This window comes from Podarcis muralis, chromosome 2 (assembly GCF_964188315.1).
Source record: "Podarcis muralis chromosome 2, rPodMur119.hap1.1, whole genome shotgun sequence".
Taxonomy (NCBI): domain Eukaryota; kingdom Metazoa; phylum Chordata; class Lepidosauria; order Squamata; family Lacertidae; genus Podarcis; species Podarcis muralis.
In genome coordinates this window covers 104,386,251-104,414,250 of record NC_135656.1, presented here as the reverse complement: position 1 = coordinate 104,414,250, position 28,000 = coordinate 104,386,251, and the positions used below count along the sequence as shown (strand labels likewise).

General features: G+C 46.5%; 2 protein-coding genes across 3 annotated transcripts in view; both read left to right on the top strand.

The window, feature by feature from the left end:
* Window positions 1-12,518, top strand: LOC144327036 (uncharacterized). Its single transcript, XM_077925128.1, has 4 exons — window positions 1-3,446; window positions 7,420-7,517; window positions 10,273-10,370; window positions 12,288-12,518. The coding sequence occupies exons 1-4, from the start codon at window positions 3,283-3,285 to the stop codon at window positions 12,516-12,518; spliced, it is 591 nt and encodes a 196-aa protein (XP_077781254.1). The 5' UTR covers window positions 1-3,282.
* Window positions 12,519-21,320: 8,802 nt separating this feature from the next.
* The window catches only part of LOC114591921 (laminin subunit beta-1-like), a 74,891-nt gene continuing 68,211 nt past the window's right edge, over window positions 21,321-28,000 (top strand). The window contains exon 1 of one of the 2 annotated variants that reach the window (XM_028719668.2): window positions 21,321-21,470. In XM_028719668.2, coding sequence (XP_028575501.2) covers window positions 21,463-21,470 — 8 coding nt within the window. In that variant the 5' untranslated portion in view covers window positions 21,321-21,462. Of the gene's footprint in view, window positions 21,471-26,754; window positions 26,879-28,000 lie in introns of those variants that run through there. The other variant, XM_028719669.2, reaches the window with a different exon arrangement.

The following is a 28,000-nucleotide window of genomic DNA, read 5'->3' as shown; positions in this document are numbered from 1 at the left end:
CAATCCAGCTCCAGGTGGAAGTGAATCCACAACCAGATTGGCCTACAGGTGAATCCCGGAATTAGCCAATCAGGTGGGGCCCATTGTGTAAATAATGTATATAAAGCAGACATTCAGGGGGAACTTCCGTTCCTCCTCACCACTATGAGCTGAATAAAGGGCATGAAATCCACTCTCGACTCCGAGTATATTTCACTAGGGATGGTGGGAGCTGTAGTCTCAAAACAGCTGGAGGGCCAAATTTGGCCATGCCTGGCCTAGTTGGAAGAAGAAAGTGGAGGGGGTGTTAGAGTCAGGAAAGTAACTGCCCTTCTGGAACCCTCTGCCTGAGAAGTAGCTTCAAGATTAGGGTGGTCCAGCTCTCCTCTGTGGGAGATGGGGATGTGATTTTGGCATCACGCTGTCCACGACAAGCAACAGCCCACACAGAATCGGGCTGGAAATCTTACATGGAGTTCCACAGCCGTCCCCCCTCCCCATCTTCCCTGGATTAAGTCTGAGTTGTTACCGGTGAAGGCTTCGTTCCTGTTGTGAATGGCCCGCTCTCTCCTTTCAGACCTCATTTAATCAGACAGCCCCATTCACCCTTGATCTCTCTTCTTTCTCTCTCTCTCCACCTCCTCTCGTTCTTGCTGTTGAATGTGCCTTATTGTAAAGCTTTCCTCGCATGGAGTTCCTTCCCACTAGGGGGGGGGGAGGCTTTCCCCTCCCCACACACAAACAAAAGTCTTCCAAACCCCCTATTCTAGCTGGGAATTATTAACAGTCGGGCCCCCACTAACCACCTGCCAGGACTTTGGCCAAGCAAAACACTTTGCTCTCCCTGCAACCCCCTCCAAGCTCCGAAACGCTTCAGGCCTCGTGAAACGCAAAAGCCGAAGCTGAAGAAATGAGAATTCCCATCCCCTCCTTTAATCTGAAAACTCCTTTGTAGCAGGAAGGGGCGGTTTTCATTTTCTTCTCAGAATCTGAAATGTACAGAGGGCAAATACTAGGGTGACAGCTGCAGAAGGTGTTATGAGCAACAGATAAACTGTTGAAGTGTGTGGGTAGCAAAAAAACCCCTGAAAGGTTTTGAGAGAAGGAATATGTAGGCTTGCGCAATGCAGAAGTTGCAAAGGCATTGGGAAGCCCTTTTTTGGACGCTATGTTAAATGTGCGCAAAATCTTCCCATAGCCATCTAGTTGGCCGCTGTGACTGGACAGGCTTTTCATCTGATGCAGCAGAACTTGTCTTGTGTACAGTGAACATGCACTTGTTTGCTTCTGCACATTCTGGGTGAGCCTTATGGTAAGTTCAAACCTTTCCTCTTCCCTTAGCACAGAAAAAATATTACACCTTCGGTAAGTTAAAAATGGTTTACTTACAAATTCTCCACATGTCAGATTCATGTGCTTTTCCATACAGCATTCAGAAAAAGTTGCAAAGGCAAACTTGGCTTAGTTACAATGGTGAAAATTCCTAAATTACTGATATAGGAACACAATAATGGCTTGTGAAAGCCATACGGCTGAGGTGGAACAACCAGCTTAGCCTCTTCATATGCTGAGCTTCTTAAGTAGACTGGAGGGGAACAAAGCCTTGAATACTATGCCTCCCAGGTTGCTTTGAGTAGAGAAATGTGCTTTAAATCTGTCTTAAATGTATGGTGTGTCTGCAGCCTGTGTTTAAGAAGCCATGGGACTCTTCCAGGTGGAAAAATCAAAATTAGAAACAGAACTGTTAGAACCCAAAACTAAGAATTTGTCAAGAATGTATAACTTGCTGTTGAAATGGAATACCCAGGATGAAACGGTGAAATCTGCTATGATTAAATGGGCGCAAGATGTTGGACATACTATGATGTTTGCTGACTGGGAACAGTTATGGACCACAGGTATGAAGTTTACGGCATGTAATGCCTTAAGAGAGAATATTATGAAAATGATATACAGGTGGTACATGACCCCAGTCAAGCTTGCAAAAATCTACCATTTGCCCGATAATAAATGTTGGAAATGTAAAGAAACTGAAGGTACGTTCTTTCACCTTTGGTGGACGTGCCCAAGGATTAAGGCTTTCTGGGAAATGATATATAATGAACTGAAAAAGGTATTTAAATATACCTTCTTGAAGAAACCAGAGGCCTTTCTTCTGGGCATCGTCGGCCAATTGGTGCCAAAGAAGGACAGAACTTTTTTTATGTACGCTACAACAGCAGCAAGAATACTCATTGCAAAAGTATTGGAAGACACAAGATCTACCCACTTTGGAAGAATGGCAGATGAAGGTGATGGACTATATGGAATTGGCAGAAATTACTGGCAGAATCCGAGACCAGGGAGAAGAGTCGGTGGAAGAAGATTGGAAGAAATTTAAAGACTATCTACAGAAATATTGTAAAATTAATGAATGATAGAATGATGTTGGATAGCAATTAAGGGGTTTCCAGCTGTAATGCTTTAAGAGATATGAAAAAAGGGTTAAAAATGGGTTAAAATTTAATGGTAAGGATTTGCTGAACCAATAAATTGAAGCGGAATACAAAAAAGGGAGGTATGAGGAGGTCCGGGAAATAAGTTAAAGGAAAATAAGTAACAGAAAATATGTGTGTTTTTAACTGTTTTTATTTTGTATTTTTCTATTTTCTTTTTCATTTTTACTGTATTATTCTAAAAAAGCTTAATAAACATTTCATTTAAAAAAAAAAGGAAAAAAGAGAAGCCATGGGACTCTTAATTTTCAATCCCATAGACAGGCCAATACTTGGTTTCCCACTCAAGTAAATCCAAAAATTCAACGTAACTTAATCCCAAATAACGGCACATTGTAACACATCCAAATTTTTACACATGCTTAAACTCTAAGGCAAGTCCCACTAGGTTAAACGTGACTTTCTTTTAGGTAAACATGGAAAGTATTGAAGAAGCCATGCAGCCAAATTTCACACATAGGATTGCAGCCTATGCTTTCCTCACTCCCTGTGTTGAAGTGATTTTGTTCTGGTTTCTACCTTTCGTGAGGCAGGTGGAAGGCAAAGCACCATGGTGACAGCCCAAACAAGGAAACCTAAAGAGCTTGGATGCCACAGGGCTGCATGACTGCACACCAGGTCCTAAACTCAGAATCCAGCAGGTTAGTCATCAGGCCAATAGGCAAATGAGGGGCTGCTCTTGGTGTGAAGAAAGTGGGAAGGGGAGCAGCGAGTGGAGGGGATAGAGGCCAGTCCTGGGAAGTTCAGGAAGGAAGGAATAAGTTCAGGTGCAATCTTTGCTTTTATCCCTGTGGTGTTCTAGCAGGTTATGATGGCATATCCAGGCCATGTCTGGCCCCGTTGTTCAGGACATGCCAAAGATTCTCACAGGTGGGCTGACTCCAATGGATCTGGAAGATGGAACCTGCAAAGGATTCAGAAGAAGGAAGCTCTCAGCAGTCCCCTGCCAGACTATCAACAGTATCTCCACAGGTGAGCAGTGACCCATCACTTGGGTCAAGGGTTTGGGAGAGCCCTAAGCCCCACAGAGCGGTCCTGTCAGGGACAGGAATCAGAGCAGAGGGCCGAACTGATGGAGGGGATGTTCTTTCATATGTGGTGGACTTGTAAAAGAGTATTGGGAAATGATCCATAATGAATTGAAAAAAATGTTTAAAAGTAAAAAGCTAAATGTAAAGGACCCCTGACAGTTAAGTCCAGTCGCGAACGACTCTGGGGTTGCGGCGCTCATCTCACTATACTGGCTGAGGGAGCTGGCATTTGTCCGCAGACAGCTTCTGGGTCATGTGGCCAGCAGGACTAAGCTGCTTCTGGTGAAACCAGAGCAGTGCACGGAAATGCTGTTTACCTTCCCGCCTATTTATCTACTTGCACTTTTGACGTGCTTTCGAACTGCTAGGTTGGCAGGTGCTGGGGCTGAGCAATGGGAGCTCACCCCGTCGCAGGGATTTGAACCACTGACCTTCCAATTGGCAAGCCCTAGGCTCTGTGGTTTATACCCCAGCGCCACCTGCGTCCTACTTTCCCCCCAAAACCAGAGTCCTACCTGCTGGGGATAATTCAGATTGAAATTCCCAGGTATCAATAAGGTTATTTACAGTATGTATGCCACTACTGTGGCCCGTGTTTTGTTAGCCCAAAAATGGAAAACGTGCGAGGTCCCAACTAAAGAAGAATGGCAACTTAAGTTGACAGAATATGTGCAGCTTGCAGACTTAACATATAAAATAAGAGAACAAGAAGAACATATGTTTAGAGAAGATTGGAAAACGTTTATTGAAAATATGGGAAATAATTGTGTACAGCTGAAAACGCTGGAGCAGTAAGATAAATTCAACAGTGTAAACAAGTTTTGATGGATGCAATAATGGAATACTGAATGGTGCCGTTTTTGTAAAATATGCAGGGATTTATTATATGCAAAAATGAACTATGGAAAGAGAAAAAGGGAAGTCATTGATATCCTAAGAATTTAAAAATGAGTATTTTAAATTGTAAAACAGAAAAATTAATAAAAATTATATGCAAAAAAGAACAGAGCGCTTTCTGGTTTATCATGGTCAAAGGCCTGACTAACAAACATGTCTTTACCTGCCTGTGGGAGGGCACTAGAGACAGAATTAGCTAGGCCTCCCTTGGCAAGGCATTCCAGAACCTCGGAGGGAGAGTGATCCTCTCCTGAGTTCCATTCAAACATGCTTCATACATTGGTGGGGCAGACAGAAGGGCCTTTCAAGTTGTGGTGCAACTGGGATTATGGTTAGAGAGGCGGCTTTCAACAGAACATTAAAAACAGACTAAAATTTCAAACATTAAAAACTTCACTAAACAGGGCTGAGTTCTATGACAGAAGAAACTTTGGAGATATACAGATCTACTAAGAAAATAAAAAGGGTTTTATTATTCCTGTTATCGGTTATTTAAAATTTAAATGGAGTTTGTTATTTGGAATTGTTCTTCTTAGCCACCTTGAAGACCTGTTCTTAAGATGAAATGCAACTTCTAAAGAAACCCAAAAAAGCCCCACCAACCTCATGCACTTTCTCATGAGTAGTCCTACTGATATCAACGGGCTTAAGTGCACAGTTGTGGGTTGAGAAGAGGCTGGAAGGAAGCTCCTGCACTTTACGAATCAGCAATACTTCACTAAAAATAGGTGTACAATGAATTATAAAATGAGGTGCTTGCAGGTTTGGGAGCGAAGGGAAGCTCAAAAACTGGAATGAATAATATATTGTATCTGCAAGGAAATGGACCTTTTTAAACCCACTAAAGCGCCTTATGAAAATTTGCAACAAAGAGGGAAACATGTTTGAGTAATATATAACAAATGCCAACAATAAAACATTTCAAGGGTAGAGTTTGCCCTTGTAAGAGCTACATTTTTATACTTCTCCTGCATTGTGCTCTTCCCTTCACTCCTTTTGAAAACAATTTATCTATTTTTCAAAAATGCATTATTAGCTTTAGCACAGCAATGCAACTTGTACAAAACTTTAAACGACAACAACAACTTTTAATATCTAATGCTGGAGATCACAATCAGGAGAGTGTTACTGCTATTGGACTTTGAAACATCGGCATCTAGTTGGCCATTGTGGGAAACAATAAGTTGGACTAGATGGTCTGATCCTGGATGTATTTTCTTACACATCCCTGGGGGACAGAAAGGACCAATGGCCTGCTGGAAATAACCTTCCGAGAACCATGATGAACAGGTTGAAATTGCCATCTCTCTGGTAACGTGGCTCAAACGTGGCCCTGTGGAATGCCTCCCATCAGATGTCAAAGAAATAAACAACTATCTGATGTTTAGAAGACATCTGAAGGCAGCCCTGTTTAGGGAAGTTTTTAATGACTGATGTTTTAATGTATTTTTAATCTCTTGCTGGAAGCCGCCCAGAGTGGCTGGGGAGATGGGTGGGGTATAAGTAATAAATAATAAGAATTATTATTATTATTATTATTATTATTATTATTATTATCATCATCATCATCATCATCATCAAACCAGCATCTAGAGGTGTCAGGGAACTGCCATCGGAAGGACAGGAGGTGGAAGGGCTCCCTGAGGTTGAGAGAGACTTAGCAGCTGAAGAGGGAACCAGCAGGGGGAGAGGAGGGGCTCCAGGGGAAAGTGAGTCGGAGGGATGGCTCAGAGACACTTCCAGCGAAAACAGTGGGGAGGTTTCAAGACCTCCTATAGGGACACCCACTCCTCGCCGGAAACTGTCACGCCAAGAGTCCAGAAGACGTGTTTCCGTTAAGGAGCTTTTATGCTGGAAGAGATTCCGTAAGAGACCACTTTCGGATTCTGCTAGCGACTGACGGAGCCATGCTGGAGGGGCTCCGTCGTAGGCAGAGGTTTGAGGACTTGACCAAACTCTGAGGGACTTGCATTTTACGCACAAGCAGCTCATCATCCCATTACAAGAGGATATATTGTTGTTGTTGTTGTTTAGTTGTTTAGTCGTGTCCGACTCTTCATGACCCCATGGACCAGAGCACGCCAGGCACTCCTGTCTTCCACTGCCTCCCGCAGTTTGGTCAAACTCATGCTGGTAGCTTCGAGAACACTATCCAACCATCTCGTCGTCCTTTGTCGTCCCTCCATCTTTCCCCACATCAGGGTCTTTTCCAGGGAGTCTTCTCTTCTCATGAGGTGGCCAAAGTATTGGAGTCTCAGCTTCACGATCTGTCTTTCCAGTGAGCACTCAGGGCTGATTTTCTTCAGAATGGAGAGGTTTGATCTTCTTGCAGTCCATGGGACTCTCAAGAGTCTCCTCCAGCACCAGAATTCAAAAGCATCAATTCTTCGGCGATCAGCCTTCTATATGGCCCAGCTCTCACTTCCATACATCACTACTGGGAAAACCATAGCTTTTACTATATGGACCTTTGTTGGCAAGGTGATGTCTTTGCTTTTTAAGATGCTGTCTAGGTTTGTCATTGCTTTTCTCCCAAGAAGCAGGTGTCTTTTAAACTACGCCAATGTGGCAAGCATAGATGAGTGCCTAGGCCCCAGACTGGACATGATGAATCCTGATCTAAAATGTGGGGTTCTGATCATCGTTTGGATGCAGTGATGGCTGGTAGAGCAGAAGACAGGGAGACAGCAGTAGGTGGAGGTGGAGCCAATAACAGGCGGAGCCAACTAATTTTGGCCCCATCCTCCTCGCTGCTGAGATCTACAAGGGACAACACGGAGGAAGCTGCCAGGCAGTGCCACCCATAAGAGTGGTTATAATTAAGAAGGCAGGCAGGCAAGAGCTGGCTGAGAGCAGAGTGAGTTTGGTTGGGCAGTGCCCCATTTGCCCAGGTTCACCAGCCTTCAACACTTGGATGGGTTGTTGTTGGGAGGGAGCTAGTCTAATAAACTCAACCTGCGTGGTAGGTGTTTCCAGTAGGGAGGGACAACATGGCCTCTTGTTATCTTTCTCCCCAGGCTGCTGGGCTCAGAGAGAGCCTCCTACTTCCTGCGTCCACCTACCGAGGAGCAGCCAGTAAGCCCTCGGGTGAAGCGCCTGCTGGTGACTGGTTTAGGTGAGTGTATGCTGCTTCATGGGACACGGGTGGCGCTGTGGGGTAAACCACTGAGCCTAGGGCTTGCTGATCAGAAGGTCGGTGGTTCGAATCCCCGCAACAGGGTGAGCGCCCATTGCTCAGTCCCTGCTCCTGCCAACCTAGCAGTTCGAAAGCACATAAAGTTCAAGTAGATAAATAGGTACTGCTCCGGCAGGAAGGTAAACGGCGTTTCCACGTGCTGCTCTGGTTTGCCAGAAGCGGCTTAGTCATGCTGGCCACATGACCCGGAAGCTGTACGCTGGCTCCCTTGGCCAATAAAGCGAGATGAGCGCCACAACCCCAGAGTTGTCCACAACTGGACCTAATGGTCAGGGGCCCCTTTACCTTTTATGCTGCTTCATAGGAACTTTTTGGCTACTTTGCCTCTTCATCCCAGTCCAGTAGTATAGTGGCAAATTCAGAAGTAATACTCACAGACCTCCCCCCCTCCCCACAGTCACTCTCCCTTCTAAGATTATGAAACAATATTATACAACAATAATAAGGAAGGGATGCAGCACAAAAAAATCTATGCGGATCTCCACGTGTTGCCTTTCAGCTAGATCTATTTTCTGTGCTCAGGGCAATTCATTTGGAGGGCTCCAAATCTATTGGAGCTACTTAAAGTTGTGTTTTCCTTGCCGTTCCATTGCACTTCACCATTCCCTTGAAACCCATCCTTTGGACCCTCTAGGAAACTCAACAAACCTGCTACACCTCGAATTGGGTGCAAGGAGTGCAGATGAATGGGACACAGCTGTGGGCAGCCTGAGTAAATACAAATCACCTTGGGCTTGCCACAAGTCCAGAGTGAGAGACTAAGGCACCAGAGTGAGAGACTAAGGCACTCTTCTCATTGCAAGACTTTTGTGGGTGGGCTGAGAATTTGTTTGGACCCTGAGTGAGAACCTAGAGGCTGAGTGGGAGGGTGTGTCAGAAGGAAAAATAAACCGATGCTGATTTTTTTATATGTTAGTACTGTTTGGTATTAATGTCACATTTTTCAATGCAACTGTGTCTTTTTGTAATATTTTGTTAAGTTGCCTGTTGTTGCTTCAGTTCTTTTGTACACTGCTTGGAGATATTTTTAATGTATTGAGTGGTATACAAATTAAATAATCAGTCAAACTGAAGTACTTTGTGTTTTCAGTGTTCAGTGCTTATCTTTGGAACATAGGAAGTAGCAATTCCTCTGTGTTCTTTTCTCATGTCTTCTCCAGAGTGACCCCAGGAGCTGATCCTCAGTGGTTGACTCTCCTCCTTTCACTGTGATGGTCTCCAATCAGCACAAAGGATGAGAAGAATTCCCATTGGCTGAAAATCTCCCCTTTCGTGCTGATTGGACAGCTCTAGGATGCCGAGGATGTTAGAATCCCTGCTCCATGACTGCAATCATGGGATTGTTGTCTATCACATGATGGTATATGTTTCGACTCCACAGAGTGGGAAGTGACGGAGACAGGATGTTTATGTTACTGTGCTCCATGAAGTGGGACTATTGTCCTTTGTTTTGTTTTTTTTGTCTTTGCTGTCTGATGCTACAGAGAGAGGGAGCCATGTTGCAGTGCTCCGTGTAAATAAAGTAGATTAGCCAAAATGCTGAGTTGCTGAGGTCTGACACGCAAGCTGCGAAGACTCTGCGGATCCCTAAGTGTGCCGATGTCTGTTGGCATCGGTAGCTGTGATGTTCGGGCTGAAGAAATTTTGAAGCTCCCGAACGATCGACTAGGAGAGAGAGAACATGCCAGTCGGGCATGTGTCTCTACCAGGATCCTACTCGAGTGTACGACGAGCTCCTGACAGAGGACAGGGACCTTGCTGCAGAAATAAAAATGGGTGTTCAACTCCCTGCAACCCCGAATCTCTGATGATAAAGTGGGACTGTGAACCATTTTCAAACTATAAGGTGGTTCCTTGTTTTGAGTTAATTATCACAGAGCACCAGAACATGCTACTATGTATGAGGAGCAGTTTGAGGCCTAGGTTCCAGAGCGCCATTGGCGAAGGCACCCTCTGTGTTTTTAATACAGTGGTACCTCAGGTTACATACGCTTCAGGTTACATACGCTTCAGGTTACAGACTCTGCTAACCCTGAAATAGTGCTTCAGGTTAAGAACTTTGCTTCAGGATGAGAACAGAAATTGTGCTCTGGCGGCGCGGCAGCAGTGGGAGGCCCCATTAGCTAAAGTGGTGCTTCAGGTTAAGAACAGTTTCAGGTTAAGTACGGACCTCCGGAATGAATTAAGTACCGGTACTTAACCTGAGGTACCACTGTATTCTATTGGGGAAACCCAGCCAGATGAGCAGGGTATAAATAAGCCCTCATCATGGCTCCCACCTGGTTGCTTGCTAGGCAGGGAGCCAGTAAGCTATGTGGCCGGCAGTGAAATGGGTGATCCCCTGAAATTCCCTTCAGGTCAGTCTGTTAACAGGCTGCTAAAGCAACAGCTGTGTATGTGTGTGCGTCAGTTTCAGAAACTCAGTCACGACCAGTTATGGCTAGTGCCGCCAAATTATCAGATGAATCTTTTTCTTTTTCTTGTCGTGACTCATGAGGTGAAGTGATTGCGGTGAGCTGTGTGGAGATTCACTTGTCTCATGAAAAGTCTCCTTTAATTCCAAGTATCTCTTTGGGGGAAAGTGTTTTGTGTTTTGATTTGATTGCTTTTGATTTATGAGTCGCTTGTTGCCACATAAAAAGAGTCTCTAAGTGACATTCACCCTGCTCCACAGATATGGGCGCTGAGGAGGTCTGGATGGCCCTGCACGAGGAACCCAAACGCCAGCGTGAGGCTGCAGCAGCTAAGAAGGGCCGCTCACTCTCTCAGCAGGTGAGAGGGATGCTTGGGACTCGACCCTACAGAAAACCCAGATGTGTCTGAGAACTATTATTTTACTGTCACACTGCTACCCCTCTCATATCTGTCTTAAAGACTTCTTCGATACCTATCTATTAACCTGTTAGGAGCCGGACCACTGGTTCATTTTGCTCAGTAGTTTTTATTCTGACTGGCTCTTCAGGCTTCAAAAACAGTAATAATAATAATAATAATAATAATAATAATAATAATAATAATTATTATTATTTATTATTTGTACCCCACCCATTTGCCTGGGTTTCCCCAGCCACTCTGGGCGGCTTCCAACAAAGATTAAAAATACATAAAAATGTCACACATTAAAAACTTCCCTGAACAGGGCTGCCTTCAGATGTCTTCTAAATGTCAGGTAGTTGTTTATCTCTTTGACATCTGATGGGAGGGCGTTCCACAAGGTGGGCGCCACCACCGAGAAGGCCCTCTGCCTGTTTCCCTGTAGCTTAGCTTCTCGCAGTGAGGGAACCACCAGAAGACCCTGGGCACTGGACCTCAGCATCCGGGCAGAACGATGGGGGTGGAGACGCTCCTTCAGGTATACTGGGACGAGGCCATTTAGAAGAACACTGCTGGATCAGGCCAATGGCCCATCCAATCCAGCATCCTGTTGTCACAGTGGCCAACCAGATGCCTGTGAGCAGAAATCCTGTGGGTTTCAGAGAAGGGAATTTCCAAGTTCTGCCCAGAGGTGGAGACACCAGGAATTGAACCTAGCATCGCAGGTGCTTTTTAAACTGCGATTTAACCTTTTATGCCACCCTCCAGTTGCTCTTCTGATGCTCGGAGCAGCTTACAGTAATTTAAGGAAACAAAGCAATAACAAAAATATAAAGTTTATGTTTTGTTCTGAGGCCTAGCCTGTCCTAACTTCTCTCAGCCGTAGTCCTGGTTTGCACCCCACCGTGAGTGAATGCCCTCTCCCTCTTAACTGGTTTCCTGTGCTGACTTTGCCATTCTGAGCAACTGAACAGGCTTTAAACACTGTGGAAAGAATACCCACATCTCTCCATCTTGTTTTTGGCCTGTCATTTAGCGGACATCACTTAAGTATTAGTGCGGAACAGGAAAATGTGAGTCATGGGTGACTTCCTGACAGCTTCCAAGTTGGGATTCCTAAATCAGCCAGTTGATTGCATAGATTTTCCCCCCTGAAATGGGTGAAAGAGATCCCCAATCCTACAAAATTCTGATTAGATAAAACCTTCACTGCTCACTTTCAAGCAGGCAGTGAGGGGGCCGGATACTCTTTCCTCACCTCAGATGCTAACAGGAGCCAAAGAAAGCCTCGTGAGTCACACTATAGTTCTGCATCTGATGCAGTGAGTTTTAGCCCATAAGAGCCTATGCCAATGGGACACGGGTGGCGCTGTGGTCTAAACCACTGAGCCTCTTGGACTTGCTGATCAGAAGGTTCAAATCCCCGTGATTGGGTGAGCTCCCGTTGCTCTGTCCCAGCTCCTGCCAACCTAGCAGTTTGAAAGCACACCAGTGTGAGTAGATAAATAGGTACCGCTGCAGCGGGAAGGTCAACGGCATTTCCGTGCACTCTGGTTTCCGTTGCACCAGAAGTGGTTTAGTCATGCTGGCCACACGACCCGGAAAGCTGACTGCGTCAAATGCCAGCTCCCTCGGCCTGAAAGTGAGATGAGCGCGGCAACCCCAGAGTCACCTTTGACTGGACTTAACTGTCCAGGGGTCCTTTACCTTTCTTTATAAGAGCTGTCAGTCTGTCAGGGTCTAGGTTTGATAGACTTATCATTACGTTGATGAATAAATAAATACCTGGACTGACTCCGTCAGCGCCCTCGTCCCTTTTTGGAGGCCTGATCCCAGTCTGTGGCTACCACCTGAAGCTCTGCTGCCTCCTTCAAGGTACCCTGGCTGGGACGTCCTTCTACGACGCAGCGTCTGCAGCAAGTATCTCAGTGGCAGCAACAGCTGCGTGCTATGCACCGTCTTGGGAAACAGCACCAGCGAACAGCCAGCCACCTTCTGGCCACAAAGCACCTCGCTGATTTTGGTGACCCTTACGGAACAGAAGGACCAAGGCGCTACTTCCATTGCTCTTTGAACCACGGACGGGTGCAGGTGCGCTCGGCATAACTACCGTATTTTTCGCCCTATAGGACACACTTTCCCCCCTCCAAAAATGAAGGGGAAATCTGGGTGCGTCCTATGGGGCGAATGCAGGCTTTCGCTGAAGCCTGGAGAGCGAGAGGGGTCGGTGCGCACCGACCCCTCTCACTCTCCAGGCTTTGTGCACCTCTCTGCAAGCAGTGGGAGCCCAGCTGGGCTCCCGCTGCTTGCGGAGAGTTGCCTGCATGCTGAAGCCTGTGCGCGCTAAGCTCAGCGCGTCCAGGCTTTGTGGACCTCTCCGCAAGCAGCGGGAGCCAGCGCTGGGCTCCCACGGCTTGCAGAGAGCTGCCTGTATGGGGGCTGGGGTCGGGGAAAGCTCGGGCTTCCCCCGCCCAGCCCCGCGCCTGGGGAAAAAAAATAATTTCCCCCCCTTTATTTCCCCCCAAAAAAACTAGGTGTGCCTTATGGGACGGTGCATCCTATAGGGCGAAAAATACGGTAATTCTGGAACTGGAGAGGGGCTACTATCAGCCCCAGAGAGCATGGCCTGCAAAGGCCTGGCCCCTTCTCAGAGATCATTCCAACTTCTCCAAATGTTTAATTTTTAGAGGAGTCTCTAGCCCTTTCAGTTAGATAGAAAGGCAGGGAATATTCTGCATTGACTTATCCCAGCGTTCCAATGAGGGCAAAAGCACAGTGATAAGTGCACCTTCTTGCTTGTATTAGGACCATATCCTGTCCTTCAGCACAAAGGTTCCCAGCACCTTTAAAGCAGCTGTATTTGACACTTTTAAAGCAGGTATCTCTTTCTCTGGGTATCTCACATGCAGGGAGCAGAATTATTTCCTTGCTTGGAGTGTGTGCAGACTGTTTCCACCTGTTCTCTACTTTGTATATTTGTAAATAAATAAAACATTACAAAAAGGCAATAAGTCTCCTGTGAATCTCTCCTTCCAAAGGAAGCCAAACTCTACTAACTACTGGGACATTTCTCACTGCTTATAGACATTGGGGGTGGGGCATGTAATACCACAGATATATTTAGGGCTTGGGACGCAAGTGCGCCAAAGACTGCCTTCTCCAATACCAACCACCTTGGACTTTACAGTGGTCAGGTGAGGCCTTGTTGGTGCTGATGCCACCACTAGAGGCTGCCCAGTTGGTGCTTAACTGTGACAGGGCCTTTTCAGTGATGGCTCCCCATTTGTGGAATGTCCTCCCTGGTGAGGTGTGCCTGTCTCCATCATTATTAACTTTCAGGAGGAATTTGAAAACATTCCTCTTTACCCAAGCATTTGGGAACTGAAGAATACTGTTGCTGGAAATGTCATGATCATCAGATGGAATAATGTTTTTAACCGAATGTGTTTTAGAATGCTTTAAACCGAAAGTGCTTTCAGATAATTTTAATTGTAATAGGGGTTTTTTAAATGATGTTTTAACTGATTTAGAATGTTTTTGCTTTTAAATTGTGCATCTGTTTGCCACCCGGGACTCTTTGGGGAAAAAGGACAAGTTATATTATTATTATTAATAATAATATTAGTTTTACTAAATTTATTTATTACGTCCCACAACTAATAAAGTCCCAAAGTGACTTTCAGATATATGGAAATGAAATCTATGTTGGGATTGATTGTAGACGACAGTTTTGCATGCTGGATCCCAAATTCCTGGGGGATCTCTTTCACAGAAAACTTTAACAAAAACCCAGCTTTAACTTTTCCCAAAAGCAAACCTTTTGGTTAGCTGTGCATAATCTCATTTAATAGAACATTTCCTATTAGGAGTCTTTGACATCTTTTTGCCCAGTGGAGGAATTTCAGCCTTCTGGCTGAGTAGCAGCAGCTTTTCACATAGAACATTAGCATACAAACAATGAAACCGTGTTTCCAAGATGTTGCCTACGAGTTCAAGGACTCTGGATCTTACAGAGTTTCTCATCCTGCGGACAATGGCTCATTACAGCCTCAACATCTGCCTGGTACAACCTGCAGGGGCCGTGACAGTGGGAGCGACAAATGCAGCCGCTTAATCAGGACTCTGCGAAAGAAAACTGATAGGCAGGCGTCACAGAATGGAGCGCAAAAGAAAAGAATAGGAACCACAGCAGGCTTCTTATATGCAGAAGTCGGCAACTTCTTTCAAAGCTTCTAGGGCAGTCAAATGTTGAAGTAGGACAGGCCTTTCCGAACATTTTAAAGTGGTAGTATTTTGCAGCGGCTTCTTCTCTCGCTCTCTTCCAGCGCAACACACTCCACCTGCCAAAATTCCTCCTCCTTCGTAGCTGCAAAAAGGTTCAGGAGCCTTGGCCTTTTCCGCATCTGTTTACGGTACTTTCTGTGTTTGGGAGTGCACAGAGAATTATCCAAGGGAAGGTCATTGTGTTTCTCATTGATATTCCACATTCCGCAGACTGAACAGCCCATGTACCCGCAGTTTGTGGACTGGCAGGCAACAGCACAGGAGGAAACAGATGACCTGTCTGGAGAAATACAGACACCAGCAGTTCTGAACACCATCTTCTGATCCTTGCCAGCTGCATATTGCAGGGTCTGGGGCAGAGCCACCAACAAGGCTGCCTGGTAAAGATTTTGAACAGGCTGTGGCTGCTTCCAGATGACCTGTTTACTGAGCCTTCCCCTCTGGTTTGCTTGCACAAGGTTTGCAGGACGGTTAAACTAAGGTTACCAGATTTTTTTCAATGAATCTGGGGACACTTTTCAACTTCAATGGATTTTGTATGGGGACTGATTTGTAAATCCGGGGACTGTCCCCGGGAAACGGGGACGTATGGTAACCTTAGGTTAAACGATGTGGGCCATTCATTGAGCATGCGTTCTCACTTGTTTGTGGCCAGGGAGATCTAGCAAGCAAGTTCATTTCCCAGTCGTTTTTTCCTCATTGCATATAAAGTCTGATTTGGAGGGTGAAGCAGACTTAATGCTTTCATTATTTATCCAATTGCCTTTATATACAGTGGTACCTCAGGTTACATACACTTCAGGTTCCATACGCTTCAGGTTACATACGCTTCAGGTTACAGACTCCGCTAACCCAGAAATAGTGCTTCAGGTTAAGAACTTTGCTTCAGGATGAGAACAGAAATCGTGCTCCGGCGGCGCGGCAGCAGCAGGAGGCCCCATTAGCTAAAGTGGTGCTTCAGGTTAAGAACAGTTTCAGGTTAAGTACAGACCTCCGGAACGAATTAAGTACTTAACCCGAGGTACTGCTGTACCAGCTTTCTGCCAAAAACCCAGCTGCGAAGTATTAGAACGAATGCTGCAAAGTAATTCTCAGATCAGGTTCAGGAGCTGACAGCGCAGGCTCCCTTCCCCAGACTTCTTCAATGCTGCCTTGCCTCAGGGCAGGAAGGTGTCAAGTAGCCCCAGGGAAGCGGGGGGGGGGGGGGCTGCCCAAATGAATAGGAGCTGGGGACTTAGGATCACTCTGGTTTGAAAGTCGATAAACAGAAACCCAAGGCTAAGGCTGAGAGCCAGGAACTGTTTACCTGGATTTCAGTTCTGATGAGAGGCTGTCAAAGGAAGACTTTGGTTGCAGCCACTGAGAGCCCTTGTCTTCTGGGAATTTGTCTAATTCCCAAAGCCATCCATGTTGGCAGCCACCACCGCGTCTTCTGGGAGTAAGTTATAAGGAATTAAGTATAAATAGATTAATAGAGTATTAAAGGAAAAATAAGATTAAAATGTGCTAAGATAATTATAGGATAGAAAACATGGGAAGATGGAAAGGAATTGCTGAAATAATTAATAGAAGCGGAATACAAAAAGGGAGGTGTGAGGAGGTCATGGAAATATGTGAAAGAAAGATAAGATATTGAAATTTTTTCTTTTCTTTTTCTTTCTTTTTTGATGTGTTCTTAATTTGTTTTTGTCTTGTCTTGTTAGTTTAATGTTTTAGTGTTATGTAGTGTTTTTGTATTGTAATGTATTGTTTTTTCTTTGTTTTTCTTTGTAGTGTTTAAATTGTTGCAAAAGTAATAAATATTATTATATAAAAAAAGCATAAACACAGCATAATGTGGCCAATGCATGAAATAATTCAAACACTGAAGCTTTTGCTGTGAATATTTTATATTAATGAATAAATATTTATGAACGGGGGGGGGGGAGAAATTAACTACTGGAACTGCCCCCTGAGTCTACAGGTTTGCTGCTCAAGCACAGTAAAGGTAAAGGGACCCCTGACCATTAGGTCCAGTCGTGACCAACTCTGGGGTTGCAGCGCTCATCTCACTTTAATGGCCGAGGGAGCCGCCGTACAGCTTTCGGGTCATGTGGCCAGCATGACTGGCAAACCAGAGCAGCGCAAGGAAGCGCCATTTACCTTCCCGCCGGAGTGGTACCTATTTATCTACTTGCACTTTGACGTGCTTCGAACTGCTAGGTTGGCAAGAGCAGGGACTGAGCAATGGGAGCTCAACCCGTCGCGGGGATTCGAACCGCCAACCTTTTGATCAGCAAGTCCTAGGCTCTGTGGTTTAACCCACAGCGCCATCCGCATCCTTGCTTATATTATCACGAGAATCTCAGGGGTTTTTGTTTTAAAGCAGGCTTCCTCAAACTCAGCCCTCCAGATGTTTTTGGCCAACAACTCCCATGATCCCTTGCTAGCAGGACCAGTGATCAGGGATGATGGGAATTGTAGTCTCAAGACATCTGGAGGGCCGAGTTCGAGGAAGCCTGTTTTAAAGCATTGATCAGCTCTCATGGTTGCAGAGGAAAAATTGGAGATGTCACCAATCCATTTCCCGCTATACTTTTTTCTCTCCTTCCCTTTTCCTTTACAAACAAAAATATGTAATTTGCAATCTGGGCCTTGAAGGATGAATAACATTTTCAAATGAAGCAGATTGAGGTTCCTCCAGAGCTGCCACAGTTAAAAGCCAAACATCTTCCAGTCTTTCTGATATGAAAATTTGTATTTTTCCAGCTGCGGAATTTTGATCAATTTTATTGATGAAATACAGAAAAGGGTGACCTTTGACATTTAAGTATGCAAGAAAGGCAGATGCAGTTCCATGGCATTCCTCAAGGGGGCTCTCTGGAAGCTGAGCCACCTAACCTGCTTCACCAAACCTGTGAACATGTTTGGACTCTCGCTTGCTCACCTTTGCAGGGAGAGAGTCGCGTGTTGTGCAAAAGTACATATACACCAAGTTATACGTCTTACCACAATCCTTTTGGAGAGATACTGCTTAGGGTGGCCCTCAAAAAGTAGCTGTCGTACTCAACCTCCGAGGTAAATATGCTGTTTTTGGGCAAAGTCAACAAAGGAACTTGTGGCTGGCGCCTTAAGGACTGCCAGTTTCGTTGTGGCATAAAGTTTCATCAGATATAGGGGGAGTGGGCTGTAGTCCATGAAATCGTATGCCACAAATCTGTTAGTTGATAAGGCGGTATTTTTGCAGCAAGAGACTTAACAGAGCTACCCCTTCTGCAAGATATTTTTTATCAGTAACTCTCAATTTCAGTATATATGGAAGATCATTTTTTTAATGCTGCATAAAATGAGTAGCTCAGAGCTGTAGCACATTCCTATGAAAGGAGATACGCACAGTCTGGGGCTGTGTAAAATCCACACATTTAAAGCACGTTCCCCTCCATGAAGAACCTTGGGAACTGTAGTTTAAGGGTGCTAGAAATTGTAGTTCTGTGTGAGGGGTAAACTACAGTTCCCAAGAGCCTTTGGAGGCTGTTTGCTTTAAAAATGCTTTGAATGTACAGTGGTACCTTGGGTTAAGTACTTAATTAGTTCCAGAGGTCTGTACTTAACCTGAAACTGTTCTTAACCTGAAGCACCACTTTAGCTAATGGGGCCTCCTGCTGCCGCCGGAACACGATTTCTGTTCTTATCCTGAAGCAAAGTTTTTAACCTGAAGCACTATTTCTGGGTTAGCGTATGTAACCCAAGGTACCACTGTATTGCGTGTCTGCAGCCTGAGATGAGACCGAGTGGGGCGTGTGAGCATTTCACTGCAAATATTGCCATTCGTATTAATTATTATTGATTTGATTTATTATCTACCCTTTCCCTTTAGGTCTCAAGATGAGTCACGACAAGTTAGAACACAACAAATCCCAGAGTTCCTTGGGAAGAGGAAATTGTTGTTGAACCGTTTTTGAGAATCGTCGGCCTCTGAGGGGAATGGGAGGGTTTCTCAGCACCCTTAACAAACTTCAGTTCCCAGGGAACTTTGAGGGACCCCATGAAGAAGAAGAAGAGTTTGGATTTGATATCCCGCCTTTCACTCCCTTTAAGGAGTCTCAAAGCGGCTAACCATCTCCTTTCCCTTCCTCCCCCACAACAAACACTCTGTGAGGTGAGTGAGGCTGAGAGACTTCAGAGAAGTGTGACTGGCCCAAGGTCACCCGGCAGCTGCATGTGGAGGAGTGGGGAAGCGAACCCGGTTCCCCAGATTACGAGACTACCACTCTTAACCACTACACCACACTGGCTCTCGATGCTTATTTAAAGCACAGTGGTACCCCAGGTTACATACACTTCAGGTTACATACGCTTCAGGTTACAGACTCCACTAACCCAGAAATATTACCTTGGGTTAAGAACTTTGCTTCAGGATGAGAACAGAAATCATGCTCCTGCGGCGCGGCAGCAGCTGGAGGCCCCATTAGCTAAAGTGGTGCTTCAGGTTAAGAACAGTTTCAGGTTAAGAACAGATCTCCGGAACAAATTAAGTGCTTAACCTGAGGTACCACTGCATCATGATACTACTTTGAATATATGTATAGGATAGATGGGCCTTGGTGGGGAGGGAGGCCCCTTTCACACAAATTGTTACACAGGGAAGAAGAGTGGAAAACCACGTTGAGAGAGAAGGGGTTGGCAGAAGAGACAGAATAAGATGGTGACCATTTTTGGTCTTTGCAGTGTCCCTGCAACTCTTAACGTGATTTCCCGGCCATAGCTGCACTATTGCCTAGGTAACATATGAAAATATATCAGTGGGGAACCTGGTTTAAATAGTTCGTTTAATCTTATTTATTTAATGATTTGTTGAAACCAGCCTTTTCTCTTGCTGATTTAAATTGACTTGATTTGCGTAAGTCACTTCACACTGGCTCTATGTGGCGTGTTCCTGTGACCACCAAGCTAACCCGCTGCCTTCGGAATCGGTTGCCAGCCAAGCTGGTTTCGTACATGGAGTTGTGGGACGGGCACCATCTTGTCTCTCACCCCAGGCAACGAAATATCCTGGGCTGGACCTTCTTGGAGCTGTTACATGATGAATATGGCAGCCGCTGTTTGTCAGCTTTAATCATTGTGAGTTATGTAAAGAAAGAAAGTCTCCTGGCGGTAGCAAGAACGCCTTCCCCATACAGGGGAGGGCTGTATCTCAGCGGCAGAGCAGACGCTTTGTATACAAGAAGGTCCAGAAAGCCACAGGTTCAATACATGCCCTCGCCCAGTGGAAATTGTTACAGGTTTCCCAATTGCTTTTGCAGCAATTGCCTGTAACCGGATACAGTGGTATCTTGGGTTAAGAACTTAATTCGTTCTGGAAGTCTGTTCTTAGCCTGAAACTGTTCTTAACCTGAAGCACCACTTTAGCTAATGGGGCCTCCTGCTGTCGCTGTGCCACCGCTGCACGATTTCTGTTCTCATCCTGAAGCAAAGTTCTTAACCCGAGGTAATACTTCTGGGTTAGCGGAGTCTGTAACCTGAAGCGTATGTAACCTGAAGCGTTTGTAACCCGAGGTACCACTGTAATATGCACGTACCTCAGCTTCACAGCACACATCCAATGTATGAGTGGACAGACTTTCTCGATGACCTGGGGGTTCCTGGACGTTGTCAGACTACAACTCCCATCATCCCTGACCGCTGGTCCAACTAACTTGGGATGATGGGAGTTGTTGTCCAACAACATCTGAGGACCCCAGATTGAGAACGGCTGGTCTATAATATGTTTGTGTGTAGGCCAGGGATGCGGGTGGTGCTGTGGGTTAAACCACAGAGCCTAGGACTTGCTGATCAGAAGGTCAGCAGTTTGAATCCCCGCGACGGGGTGAGTTCCCGTTGCTCGGTCCCTGCTCCTGCCAACCTAGCAGTTCGAAAGCACGTCAAAGTGGAAGTAGATAAATAGGTACCGCTCCGGCGGGAAGGTAAACGGCGTTTCCGTGCTCTGCTCTGGTTCGCCAGAAGCGGCTTAGTCATGCTGGCCACATGACCTGGAAGCTGTACGCCGGCTCCCTCGGCCAATAAAGCGAGATGAGCGCTGCAACCCCAGAGTCGGCCAAGACTGGACCTAATGGTCAGGGGTCCCTTTACCCCTTTACCTAGCCCAGAGCTTGCCAACTGTTTGGCCCATTTGCCAGCCAGAGAAACTGTCCTGAGCACCTGTTCAACCAGATGCCCATGTGGAACCTGCAAGCAGGGCATGAGCTCAACCTGTGAGCTCCTACCTGCTCTGCTCTTCATATCTGTTGCGTTGTTAAGCAAATCCGGTGCTTTAGGATGCTGGGCAAGCCCACCGTGGAGCCCAGTTCAGCTCAGACACCTGCACACCTGCCTTCCAGCAGAGTTCTCTGCAGTGAATACAGCAGCTGGGCCAGGCCTCGCTGGCTTAGGTCACCTCATACTTCTGTGTGGCATGACGCCACTCCCTAGCTGGGAGGGGAGCGACTCCACCTGGCCCGTTGCCTTACCTTGGCTGAGCTGTAAAAAGCAGGGCTGAGCCCTCCCCTCTCTCCCTCCCATCGCCTGGCACCGCACGAAGGGAGGAGGAGCTGCCTGGGAGCTTTCTCCAGGGAAGCACAGCCCAGCTCTTGAGGTGTGTGTGTGTGTGTGTGTGTGTGTGCGCGAGAGAGAGAGAGAACGAAACTGAGCACGGAGAGTTTGTGTGCGGGCTGCCCATGTGCCCAAATTGGCCAGGGGTGCAGCACTCCACTAGCTGCCTGCCCAAGGCCCAGAACCGCAGCAGGGACACATGAACAGGTAGGAGTCGGGCCCTTCTCTCTCCCAATTCCCCAGGCCTGGCAAATTGACAAGCAAGAACTCCGGGCTTCCTTCTGCACTCCAAGCCCAAGAGACAGCCGTCTGCTCCCAGGCAAGGAGGGGTGGGTGTGAAGGGCGTCTAGTTGTTTTATTTCGTATCCAAAGAAGTGTGCATGCACACGAAAGCTCATGCCAATAACAAACTTAGTTGGTCTCTAAGGTGCTACTGGAAGGAATTTTTAAATTTTGTTTCGACTACGGCAGACTGACAGGGCTACCTACCTGTAATTAGTTATTTTATTTTATTTTGCAACGGGGAGGGTGGCTGGAAGGTGACTGACTGAATGGAAAAAAAGGGAGCTTATTTGCAAACTATCCGTTTCTTAGCATAGGCCGAAGGGTGAGAAGCGATTTATGCTGCAGCTGGACCCTGAGATTTCTGCTCAGCCAAGCTGCTTGGAGGACCTCAAGAGCTGAGTTTGACACACACACACACACACACACACACACACACAAAAACCCTCTTGCTATAATTGGGATGGTTCTATTCTGGCATGTTTAATGGGAGAAGGTGGGTGTTGATTCTTTGCCCCAAAATTGGGGAGGGAGGGAGAGAGTATTAGTAGATATGCTCTGTGGAAGAGGGGTGTGTGTGTGTGTGTGTGTGTGTGTGTGTGTGTGTGTGTTTTTCTAGCTAAACTTTGCCTTCAGGACTTATTAAGAGTAAGGATCCCAGTCAAGTACCAGGCTGCTTTTTTAGAACAATGCAGGGTTCCAGCGATAACTGGAAATTGGCACGCAATTCAAAAACCTTAACTCAGCTTTCAGTTTTTGTGTGTGTGTGTTTTTAGGCAGCAAGTTTCTAGCCCTCAAGGCAATGAAGTTAGACTTGCAAGTGTTTTGGGCGGTGCCTGCTCAAATTTGAGATTTTCAGTTGTCAAAAGTTGGGGTGTGAGGAGTCTACATAGTTCTTTTCCATGCCCCGCGGCTCAAAGAATAAATTATGCAAAATAAGCACATAGAGGCCAGTCTGTCTGTCTATCTTTTATTCTTTCAGACATTGGTCACAACAGAAAATAAGAAAGCAATCATTAACAATAATCACACACACCAAAAATGTGCGCTCTCTCTCTCTCTAGATATATATATATATATTGTTCATCACATTATGAAAAAGTAAAGGTAAAAAAGACTTTTCGAATCTGCCAAAGCAAATCTTGCCACTGCTAAAAGAGTCACTCTATCACAAGAAGACAGCAGAAAGTCAGTTCTTGCAACTCACACCAGTTGACTTTCCCCTTGAGGTGGATCTAACATTTTTAGTTGCAATCTCAGAGAAGACAAGGCAAATAATACTAATAATAATAATGTGGCCTATTCTTCACAAAGCCACTGCTACAAGGACAAAGTCTCAGATCATAGTTTTAAAAATAAAATAAAAAAACCCTTCTAAAACTACAGTTTTCATTAGTTGCACTCTGAGCCAATTTAAAACAGTTCAACGAGTAGGGCAATTATGTTTAATTTGTATAATTGATGGGAGTCACTGAATTTCATTTCTGTTGGTTCAGATTCTTTTTGTAGTGCAGAAACATGCGCAGCCCCCTGCTTTGAGGTGGACTTCTCAGCTGGGACTACATGAAATCTCTGGCTCTACAACCCAGATCTGACAATTTGGGCCGTGGGTTATAAAAGGGAGCTGCCCCTCCGCCCTTCGGCTTTTGATGTATTTTGTCTATGAAGTCATTCGATTTTTTTTTTACATCGGGTTGAGAGGATGAAAAGTTGAACTTAGGCACTCATCCATACTTCTGCTTGTCCCGAACTTTAGTGCTGAATTGGAGCAATCGTCCATTTGGTTTTCCTGCGGATGGATGTTTGCTCCAGTTCAGCGCTAAAGAGCAGGTTTTCCTGGGTAAAGTGGCAAGGGCAAATGGAAAACCGATCAGACTCAGGCTTTCTAGGCAGAAGTGTGGCAGAGTCCATAGTCTAGCAGCCTGAGTGTCTCGTGCTACGTGTGTAATGAAATTTCAGTTGTCTTGTGGGACCTGGAAATACGTTAACCATATCCTCGGAGTGTCCTGTTTGTAGTATAGAACCAAACACCAGTCTTCTCTAGTATAAATTTCCCATTACAGTCATACCTTGGGTTACAGATGCTTCGGGTTACACGTTTTCAGGTTACGGACACGCCAAAACCCGAAAGTACCGGAACGGGTTACTTCTGGGGTTTGGCACTCGCACATGCGCAGAAGTGCTAGATTGCGCTTTGCGCATGTGCAGAAGCACGACCCACACGTGTGCAGACACGTCGCTGCAGGTTGAGAACGCTGCGGGTTGTGAACATGCCTCCCGCACGGATCATGTTCGCAACCCGAGTGTCCACTGTATCTAGCTAGTGTAGGATCAACTTAACCCTTGGGAGATACAGTCTGGTTTTTTTGGGGGGGAGAAATGTAAAAAATGCAGCGTCTGCAGTACAGTAATCAGCATGTCTCAGCTATCAAGGTACCCGGCTCAGTGTACCCTAATAATTTTGGTACGCCCATGATTGAGTTGATTAGGACGTGTGCATTTTGTTGGAAGCTGCCCAGAGTGGCTGAAGAAACCCAGCCAGATGGGCGGGGTATAAATAAATTATTGTTATTGTTATTATTATTATTAATTATTATTATTATTATTATTAGGGAAGCCCAGTGGGGCAGGAAGACTAGGCTGCTTGCACACCTTCACAGGTGAGCAGCAACAACTAATGAAAAGACAAAAGGACCTGAGACCCCCTCTCTTAGGTGTGGCCACCACTTAATTGCTGGCAGAGTTTCTGTATCATTAACAGGGGTGGGGGATAATCCTGTTGCTACACATACAAAAAAAAAGGCCTGTCCATTTAATTTCTGCTGGTGGAGCACATAATGATGTGGAGTACATCAGCTGGCAACCTGATCCCTAGGCATGCCCTCACATGGTGGAAATGCATAGCCCGCACGATGGCTTGGCCTGCTCTCGGTGTTCATTGCGCCAAACCCCTGTTTTTGACTTCAGGGGAGGCTATGGTTTCTGGCTCTCTGGACTTTTGCCCCCATTCCAGGCTTTACACTCCCCATCCTCAGTGCAGAGCAGGAGGAATACCCTCTGGCAACCCAGTGCCAACGGAGAATATATATTTAAAAAGTCCAGCTTCAGGAATAGCTCTGCTTTTCTGCCTGGAGAAGCCATTGATGAAGGCTGTAAGGGGGTGGGTGGGGGGTAGGAGCCACTGGCTGTTTCCCACCCTGCCCCCTCTGTGAAAGGGAAGCATCCCATCAAAGCCGAAGGGAGGCTGGGCAGGGAGAGTTGCTTAGAATGGGAGAGGATAAGCTATTCTTGGTGCTTTTATGAGAAAGCCTGGTGCAAGACACAACAAGTGCATTCCTGCTGCGCTGCTGCCAGGCTCCCTGGGAACGGACTGTGGCTGGGCAAGGCATGGGCTTGGCCACCTCCTTTGTCCCCACAGCTTCCAATTTCGGGCCAAGCCAGCGCTGTGTGCTCAGCTTTCTTTTCTCGGCAGCGGCCGCTACGGGCTCCCTTGGCTACCAGGCCGTGAACTCTTGTCCCAGCCAGGGGACCGACAATCTGGGGTGTTGATCTTGTTTAGCATGCCGTTCAAGGGGCAGTGAGCTTCTCTATGAACCAGGGATGGGTAAATCTGTCAACCTTTGTTTCTCTCATTTCTCCGTTTTTTCCAGCCTTAAGCTCAGTTCTGCAAAACGCTTTGCTGTTTTGTTTTCAAAGGCCCCCGGGAAAATTCATTGGCATTCGAGTGCGAATTTATCCTGATCTACTTGCCTGTGAAATTGTGCCTATTATACACATTTTTTGCAAAGCAATTTCCCCTAGTTTTGTATGTATGAATTTTCATGCACATGTTGCCCCTGTCCAGGCATCCCCCCCCCCCCCCCGTGTATTCCTTGGCTAGACAGCTGCAAAATTTGGAGACGTACGAATTTCAGAGGCGAACGTTGTTTCAGTTTGCGAATTGTTTTGGAAACTGCAAATGAAGTAGGTTCTCCGTTAAATGCAAACCAAATCAAGTTTGACCCTCATTCTTATACTGAGCAGACCGGAGCAGAAATGAACAATAGGCACAATTCTAGCCACTCCTGATATCTACAAGTTTCCCTCTGCAAAGCTCTGGCAACTGGCAGGTGCAGTGAGAGACCAAACCCTCACCCAGAATGCTGTGGGCCACAGAAAAAGTCAGATTTTAGACCAAAGCTACATATTGTTGTTGTTTAGTCATTTAGTCGTGTCCGACTCTTTGTGACCCCATGGACCAGAGCACACCAGGCACTCCTGTCTTCCACTGCCTCCTGCAGTTTGGTCAAACTCATGCTGGTAGCTTCGAGAACACTGTCCAACCATCTCGTCCTCGGTCGTCCCCTTCTCCTTGTGCCCTCCATCTTTCCCAACATCAGGGTCTTTTCCAGGGAGTCTTCTCTTCTCATGAGGTGGCCAAAGTATTGGAGCCTCAGCTTCAGGATCTGTCCTTCCAGTTAGCACTCCACCCAAGATGGACAGGTCATAGTGGAGAGTTTCGACCAAACGTGATCCACCTGGAGCAGGAACCGGCAAGCCACTCCAGTACCCCTGCCAAGAAAACTCCATGGACAAAGACAGCAGGCATATAAAAGCTGCATATACACCACACATTTAAAGCACACCCACCTACCCCAAGAACCTTGGAACCGTGTTTTGTTAAGGGCACTGGGAACTGTAGTTCTCTGAAAGGTAAACTACAGTTCTTGCAATTCCTTTGGGGGGGGTGTGTATGGTGTGTGTGTGTGTGCAGCTCCTGTATCTAGCTTTCACCTCCCAGACAACCATCTCCCCAAGGCAGGCGAGGCTGGACTGGGAGGGCCGCTGAGGCCTTGTATTTTGGTCTCCCCCCGAAGAAGAATCCTCCAGCCTTTTTCACCCCTTCCAGCGAGCCGGCCCTGGGCCTGTGCTTGCAGCAGGGCAGGCTGTGTGTGCCGCGGAGCAGAAAGAATAGGCTGTGACAATTCCCGTAGCTTAGAGACCGTTAGTCCCTTTCAGAGTCCCGGCTCCATTTGAATAAAAATCAGTCTCCAGCCCCGCTTGCCCACACTGAGAGAGGAGGGGTTGGGGGAGAGCCGGGTTATTTTTACCCACCGCCAGTTAAGTTCGCACGGCCGGAGTTCTCACGCGGCTTGGACAGCGGCAGACTTGGGACTCTTGGTCGACGGGGCAGGAGTGGACTTTCTTGCAGGGCTGTGGGTGGGTCGGGGCGAGCGAGGGAGAGCGGAAGACATTAACCTGGCTTATTGCTCCCCAAATCTCCCGTGCCCCTTATTTGAAGCAACAACAGATGCATCAGTACCTGAAGAGGCCAGGGCATCCCCAGCCCCGAGGTGAGTATTATAAGGGCATCTCTGAGGAGGATGGGGGCTGCTGTGTCTGCTTGAACAATATTCCCCCCCCTCCCCGATCAAATCTGCCTCTAGGGCAGGAGGAATCAGGTTTCTGCTGTTGAGGGTGTTGCAGAGGTGATGGCTGTGTGCTTTCTACGTAACTCGAAAGGGTGTGTTTGTGTGTGTGGTGGAAATTTGGAACTGCCCGCTATGTAGAGTTTGGTGTTGTGGAGTTCCTGAGTGTGTTTTTTTCCACGAGCTGCAGGGAATTTTGGAGATGGAAGTGGCGGGGGCTGTGTCTAGAGCAGTGGTTCCCAATCTTTTATTTGGCTATGCCCCTCCTAAGCATCTCTAAAATCCTAGTGCTCCCCCTTCCCATGACATATAATTCTTATTATTCAAAAAGTGAACTCCTATTCACATGGAGGAAGCCTAAAAGGCCATTCACTGCTAATAACTCATTCTCAAATTGCCCCCCCCCCCTCTGTGGGGCATGTACCCCATGTTGGGAACCATGGGTCTAGAGGGACAACTTGCAGCTGCCCCCATCCCCCCCCAAACCCCTTTAAGTCCTCACAACTGTGTATACGTCATACATTCAAAGCACATGGCTTTCCCCTCCTGAGATCGGTGGTTTATCCCTTGCAGAGCGACGGTCCCCAGCACCTCTAACAAACTACAGTTCCCAGGATTCTTGGTGCTTTAAATGTATGCTGCGTATTCCCTTATTCTTCAGTTGCATCTTCATGACCCAACCTTCTTCTCATGTGCTTTCTCTTCCCTCAACACTTGGACACACAACCGCCTTTTCCTTTGACCACTTCTGCTTCTGCCCAGCCCTGCAAACTCTTCTTCTACTTCTCACACGTAAAATTCCTGCTGAATTTGTTCCCCTGAGGGCACAAACAAACGAGCCCACATGACACAATTTGCAGGTGTAAATCTGTACAGATTTTAAAATCACGTGTGGACCAGCAGCGAATTAGTCTGAACTGGGGTGGGGGTGGGGAGGAAAAAACCACCCAAAAACTTGGCGCCCATCTGCACCACACATTTAAAGCACCATGACATCACTTTAAGTGGTCATGGCTTCTCCCAAAGAATCCTGGGAATTCTAAGGAT